Below are 7786 nucleotides of genomic sequence, written 5' to 3'. Positions count from 1 at the left end.
AAATTAAAATCCAAAATTCCGTGTGTCACAAAATTAGAATATTACTTAAGGCTAATACAAAAAAAGGGATTTTTAGAAATGTTGGCCAACTGAAAAGTATGAAAATGAAAAATATGAGCATGTACAATACTCAATACTTGGTTGGAGCTCCTTTTGCCTCAATTACTGTGTTAATGCGGCGTGGCATGGAGTCGATGAGTTTCTGGCACTGCTCAGGTGTTATGAGAGCCCAGGTTGCTCTGATAGTGGCCTTCAACTCTTCTGCGTTTTTGGGTCTGGCATTCTGCATCTTCCTTTTCACAATACCCCACAGATTTTCTATGGGGCTAAGGTCAGGGGAGTTGGCGGGCCAATTTAGAACAGAAATACCATGGTCCGTAAACCAGGCACGGGTAGATTTTGCGCTGTGTGCAGGCGCCAAGTCCTGTTGGAACTTGAAATCTCCATCTCCATAGAGCAGGTCAGCAGCAGGAAGCATGAAGTGCTCTAAAACTTGCTGGTAGACGGCTGCGTTGACCCTGGATCTCAGGAAACAGAGTGGACCGACACCAGCAGATGACATGGCACCCCAAACCATCACCCAACCATGCAAATTTTGCATTTCCTTTGGAAATCGAGGTCCCAGAGTCTGGAGGAAGACAGGAGAGGCACAGGATCCACGTTGCCTGAAGTCTAGTGTAAAGTTTCCACCATCAGTGATGGTTTGGGGTGCCATGTCATCTGCTGGTGTCGGTCCACTCTGTTTCCTGAGATCCAGGGTCAACGCAGCCGTCTACCAGCAAGTTTTAGAGCACTTCATGCTTCCTGCTGCTGACCTGCTCTATGGAGATGGAGATTTCAAGTTCCAACAGGACTTGGCGCCTGCACACAGCGCAAAATCTACCCGTGCCTAGTTTACGGACAATGGTATTTCTGTTCTAAATTGGCCCGCCAACTCCCCTGACCTTAGTCCCATAGAAAATCTGTGGGGTATTGTGAAAAGGAAGATGCAGAATGCCAGACCCAAAAACGCAGAAGAGTTGAAGGCCACTATCAGAGTAACCTGGGCTCTCATAACACCTGAGCAGTGCCAGAAACTCATCGACTCCATGCCACGCCGCATTAACGCAGTAATTGAGGCAAAAGGAGCTCCAACCAAGTATTGAGTATTGTACATGCTCATATTTTTCATTTTCATACTTTTCAGTTGGCCAACATTTCTAAAAAATCCCTTTTTTGTATTAGCCTTACACAATATTCAAATTTTGTGACACACGGAATTTTGGATTTTCATTTGTTGCCACTTCAAATCATCAAAATTAAATGAAATAAACATTTGAATGCATCAGTCTGTGTGCAATGAATAAATATAATGTACAAGTTACACCTTTTGAATGCAATTACTGAAATAAATCAAGTTTTTCAAAATATTCTAATTTACTGGCTTTTACCTGTATGTGTGTATATATATATATATATATATATGTATATATATATATATATATATATATATAATAAAATAAATATATATTTATAGCTAGAACTCACTGAAAGTCAAGTATTTCATATAAATATATATATATAATATATATATATATATATATATATATATATATATATATATATATATATATATATATATATATATGAAATACTTGACGTGGGTGAATTCTAGCTGTAAATATACTCCTCACCTCTTAACCCCACCCCCTACCCACCTACCTCCCAAAATCAGAGATCTCAAGGTTGGCAAGTATGCTGGAAGATGAAGACAGATCAGAAGAGATTGAGGACAGTGAGGTCGGAAATGTAAAAGAGATAGTAATTGGGAGCACAGATGCAGAGGATGAGACTGAAGGATCAGCAGAGAAAACAGTGGAAATAATTTTTATTTCTAATATCTGGTTAAGTAAAACTAGCATTAGGAGGCCCAGTGCAGGGAGAGAGTTTGGAGGTGAAGACATCAGTCTTAAGTATACATCACATTAAAACAGGCTAAATCGGTGTTTAAAAAAGGCCATTTTTATTAAACACATCATGCCACTTAAGTCTCACTCGTGTCATTTTCTGGAACTCGGCAGCCCTGTGTTTAGCCTCATGCTTTAAAATGATACTTAGGAGAGTAAGAAATGCAGTTCATTCGTCGTAATGAAGGTGAAACATAATTAGCTTGTCAGCCGGGGGGACTAAAAATAAATACAGTGTCAGCCAGATGGGATCAGCGTCTGTAATCAGCATTAAAAGGCATTACTCTGCAATGGCGATCACATATTTTTCACATAAATTGGCCGATACTAATCACTGGCTGATCGATTGGCACATTCCTAGTTTCAACCCTTATTGCCGTATTTTCTGGACCATAGGGCGCACCGGATTATAAGGCGCACTCCCGATGAGCAGGTCTAGGCAGGTCTATTTTCATACAAAAGGCGCACCGGATTATAGGGCGCATTACAGGGATCATATACATTTTTTTTTTTTTCTAAATGTAAAACACTATCTTGTGGTCTACATAACATGTAATTGTGGTTCTTTGGTCAAAATGTTGCATAGATTATGTTTTACGGATCATCTTCAAGCCGCTTTCTGACAGTCTCTTCCCGATGCGCCGTTTTGTGGGCGGTCTTATTTACGTGGCTCACCTTCGGCAGCGTCTTCTCCCCGTCATCTTTGTTGTAGCGGTGTAGCGTGCAAGGACGGGGGTGGAAGAAGTGTCAAAAGATGGAGCTAACTGTTTTAATGACATTCAGACTTTACTTAAAACAATACATGAGCAGCATCTCCTCATCCATGGCTCACTAGTGCAATAACAACACCGGAAATGTGTCTCGTGAAAAAAACGTCCGACCGGAACTCTCTAATAACTAAAGTTCCTTGGGTGAATAATGTACACTCACTACACCGGTATGTTTTAGCGCTTTCATGGCGAGTTTACTGACAGATATAAGTAAGAACTTTACACTACTTTATATTAGAAATGGCAACAGCGGAGGATGAATGTCCCATAACAAGAAGATAGAGAAAAATAAGAAGTTTATTGACTACGGTGTCGGCACGGACTACAAAGGCGGATGTGCGCAAATTTTCAGCACTTATGCAGATCCCAAATAAAGATCAGCAGGTACCTGAATGTAAGCGAAATTGCTTTTGCATAATATTGCGAAACAAAACGCCAGATAATGTCTTACCTTATACACACCATAGTAATACTCGTATGTTGAAGCACAGTACAATCCATCAAGCGGTGCGGCTTCATAGCTTACCATTTTGATAGATTTTTGAGCGCCGTGTGTAATGTTCTATATTTTCAATGGAACATATAAAATACAGACGTGGGTAGTAACGCGCTACATTTACTCTGTTACATCTACTTGAGTAACTTTTGGGATAAATTGTACTTCTAAGAGTAGTTTTAATGCAACATACTTTTACTTTTACTTAAGTATATTTATAGAGAAGGAACGCTACTTTTACTCCGCTACTTTTATCTACATTCAGCTCGCTACTCGCTACTAATTTGTATCGATCTGTTAATGCACGCTTTGTTTGTTTTGGTCTGTCAGACAGACCTTCAAAGTGCCTGCCTTACTGGTGACGTTTCACTTCGTTCCACCAATCAGATGCAGTCACTGGTGACGTTGCACCAATCAAACAGAGCCAGGTGGTCACATGACCTGACTTAAACAAGTTGAAAAACTTATTGCGGTGTTACCATTTAGTGGTCAATTGTACGGAATATGTACTGTACTGTGCAATCTACTAATAAAAGTTCCAATCAATCAATCAAAAGTGTGAAGGAAAAAAGATACTTTTTTATTTCAACCGTACATCCCGTCAAAAGCCTAAAGACTGACTGCACAGTTCTTGTCTTCACAATAAAAGTGCCGCTCCATCGCGCCTGCGCTTTCAAAACAAGAGTCTCCGAAAGCCAGCGCAAACAAGCTAGCAAGCTAAGGAGTTTGACGCCAATATATTTCTTGTAAAGTGTATAAAAACGAATATGGAAGCTGGACAAATAAGATGTCAAAAACCCACCACTTTCATGTGGTATTAGACAGAAAGGAGGAACTTTTCTTCTCCTCCATTTGAAAACGTGGACGTTATCATCACGACTGTCTGATTACAATCAACGCAAGTCATCAGAATCAGGTAATACACCAACTTATATTCTAGTCTTCATGAAAGAAAGGAATCTATATGTTAAACATGCATGTATATTCATTAAAACACCTTTAACATGTAAACAAAAACAGCAAAATAAATACATATAAATTATATACTGTATATATCAATGTATATGTATATATATATATATATATATATATATATATGTGTATATGTATATGTGTATATGTATATGTATATGTATATATATATATATATATATATATATATATATATGAGTGTGTATGTTACTCATCAGTTACTCAGTACTTGAGTAGTTTTTTCACAACATACTTTTTACTTTTACTCAAGTAAATATTTGGGTGACTACTCCTTACTTTTACTTGAGTAATAAATCTCTAAAGTAACAGTACTCTTACTTGAGTACAATTTCTGGCTACTCTACCCACCTCTGATAAAATATTGGTGTTGTTCACTCGAGTCCTATTGCAGTCTACACGTATCTCTTATGTGTTACTGCCATCTGCTGGTCACACTTGTCATTTCACTATGTACCAAATAAAATAGCTTTGAGGTCGGTAAGCACAACCAGAATGATTCCGTACATTAGGCGCACCAAGTCATAAGGCGCGAGTTTTGAGAAAATTAAAGGATTTTAAGTGCGCCTTATAGTCCGGAAAAGTTGGTATTATAACCTCTTCATTTAATAAATTCTACTCGTGTTCTCTAAATGAAGAGTGCTAACTGTACTTATTCGAGTGAATTACTCAGATCAATTGTTGCTTGTGTCGCACTTGCTGTGTTACGTGGGCTTGCAAGGTCAAAGTTTGCGCTGTTCCGCAACTGCGGTCAGTCAGGAATAATCACAATTCTAAAGTGATTAATCTGATAAAGACAATGTAGCACTAATTAAAAATGATATTGGCATTAAACAAAAAATAATAATTTTATCGTGTTAAATTTCACTGATTTGTATAATCTATTGGCAGCAGTGTTCACATCTCATTTTGTTTGGCAAGGCCGAGGAAGCAAAGTAAATTATTGTGGAGTGTTGTGGAATGGGAAAATCAACGCAGGACAGTCTTTCATTACTTTCCATTAGTAGGGTTTCTCTCAGACATTGTTAATGGAAAGAGTCCTTGAGCTTCCCCTAGCAATTTAACACTCAAGCGCTGATTAAAACCCTAGGGAGAGTGCTGGGGGTGAATCATGTTGGCTTTAATATTTGATCAGTCCTGCGAGCAGGAAAGTGACGAGCAGTTGTTAATTGAGAGACTTATCATATGTCCTTCCTCTTATGAAATCATGTAATAGCGAAACAAAGGAAATATGCATCTACCTGTGTTGCCTTGAGACTAAAATAGAATGTAGTATCACACATAACACAATGTCATAGGAAACTGGCCACATTTTAATAATAAGACATTAAAACATCTGTTTAGATTTGCCAATTAATTGATTGTGTGCATATTTTTAAAGGTGACATCGTATCATGATCACAAACAAAAAGTGAGTATACCTTTAAGAAGACGATGAGTGTATGTAGGCCTGAGCGCTAGAGCGATTTTTATCAATTAATTCAAGTTTTTTGACGTAGACCAGGGATGTCAATACTGGTTTTCATTGAGGGCCACATCGCACATAGCTGCCATCAGAGGGCCGCTTGTAACAATGTATGAATTTGCCTCTGCATTTAATTATTAATTATATAAATTGTTTTAAGTAGACTGTCGATTTTACAGTAAAAATGTTTCATTCACAAAATTTTACTGTAAAATATAGTGTTTTTAAAAAAGATTTACAACATTTTACGGTAAATGGAAAAACAGTACCACTGTTTTTTGGGTTTTTTTGAGGGGGGGGGGGGTTTACGGAAAAAGCTGGCAGTTTAGTTGCCAGAATTTTACTATCAAATTTAAATTGTTTTTTACAACATTATATTGTGAATGGAAAAACAGTTATTTTTTTGTTCTGGCAACTTAGATGCCAGTTTTTCTACCGTAAAAACAAATGTACCGTATTTTCTTTTACAGTAATACACCGTTAAAAACAACAGCCATAGATTTTACAGTCAAAATGCAAAAAACAGTAGTAGTTTTTTTTTTTCAATTTACAGTACCGTATTTTTCGGACTATAAGTCACAGTTTTTTTTCATAGTTTGGCCAGGCTCCAGTGCGACATATTTTTATTTTTATTTTTTATTATTATGCATTTTCGGCAGGTGCGACTTATACTCCGGTGCGACTTATACTCCGAAAAATACGGTAATATGCTGTAAAGAACAGTGTAAAATGTATTGTCATTTTTATTAATTTGATGGGTAGTTTGCTGTAAAGTTAAGTCTTTTTATTTATTTTTATTTAGACAAAAACATGTTTGGAAAGTATGATAATATACTGTAATATTTGTTGTGCAGAACAAACGTCCAATTTATTGCCACTTTCGCATCTTTGGGCCACTGGTGCAACTTGAATCCGTCCCTGTTCATGTTGTTACACCCTCCGACAACACACCGACGAGGCATGATGTCTCCAAGGTACGGAAAATAGTCGAAAAAACGGAAAATAACAGAGCTGATTTGACTCTGTGTTTGAGAAAATGGCGGGTTGTGACGTCATCGCTCTGAGAGCGAATAATAGAAAGGCGTTTAATTCGCCAAAATTCACCCATTTAGAGTTCGGAAATCGGTAAAAAAAAATATATGGTCTTTTTTCTGCAACATCAAGGTATATATTGACGCTTACATTGGTTTGGTGATAATGTTCCCCTTTAGGGTTTTAAAAATCAAGTTTTAACCAAATGAAGTCAGTTTTGTAAACATTCTAAGAGTGTAGTGCTGTGGGGCGGTGTTGTTAGGTTTAGAGTGGGTTGGGGGCCTCTTCAGGAATCTAAAATAATAACAAAATAAGTCGTATTTAAGACCAAAATGGTGCCACAAACAAAATCCCGTTTTGAGAAACACAAAGTCTAGCTCTCATAAGCAAAAGCAAAAAAAAAGTGACTGAACATCCTGATCAATTTATCGATTAGTGTTTTGTTCAACCACACACACACACACAAACACACACACACACACACACACACACACACACACACTACACACACACACGGGTATGCACACCTGCTTTAGGATCCCAGCAGCCATTTCATGTCCACAGTCAAATATGATGTGGAACTCCTTCCCCCTTTTCATCTCCTTTAACAGCGGTTTGGCATCCTTGGTGTCTGCAGGGAGCTGCCGAATCTTTAATCGAATGTTGTACCTCGACGGGGCCTTTATAAGTTCTTGCAATCGAATCAGACCTTTTGAAAGAAAGAAAGAAGCAGAAGAAAATGCATTGATGAATTTGAAAAGTTAAGCAAATAGTGGTTAACACTGGACATAGTTCTGGCTATGGGAATTTCAGAACAATATACAGTTGTTTTTTTAGCTTAGATTAGATTTATTGGTCCCCTTGGGGAAATTCATTGTCACTGCCGTACATTTAAACACTAGACATTACACATCACACAAAAAAAAATAACAAAAAGACATCATACATGACTAACACACATTTACAGGCTTGTCAGACGGGTCGGCCGGGCCTGCTGTTAAGGGCGGCTATAGCTGCAGGGATCAGGCTTTTCCTGAGGCGGGCCCTCCGGAATTTGATTGTTCTGTATCTGCGCCCTGATGGTAGT

General features: G+C 38.0%; 1 protein-coding gene across 3 annotated transcripts in view; it reads right to left on the bottom strand.

The window, feature by feature from the left end:
- Nucleotides 1-7786, bottom strand: part of grik2 (glutamate receptor, ionotropic, kainate 2) — a 581700-nt gene that overhangs the window by 337107 nt on the left and 236807 nt on the right. For all 3 annotated transcript variants that reach the window (XM_061948573.2, XM_061948579.2, XM_072912957.1), the window contains exon 5: nucleotides 7227-7408. In XM_061948573.2, the coding sequence (XP_061804557.2) occupies nucleotides 7227-7408 (182 nt within the window). The remainder of the gene's footprint in view (nucleotides 1-7226; nucleotides 7409-7786) is intronic.

This window comes from Nerophis lumbriciformis, linkage group LG04 (genome assembly GCF_033978685.3).
Source record: "Nerophis lumbriciformis linkage group LG04, RoL_Nlum_v2.1, whole genome shotgun sequence".
Classification (NCBI taxonomy): domain Eukaryota; kingdom Metazoa; phylum Chordata; class Actinopteri; order Syngnathiformes; family Syngnathidae; genus Nerophis; species Nerophis lumbriciformis.
Note: the sequence above shows the minus strand (reverse complement) of the source record. Positions and strands in the feature narration are given on the sequence as shown.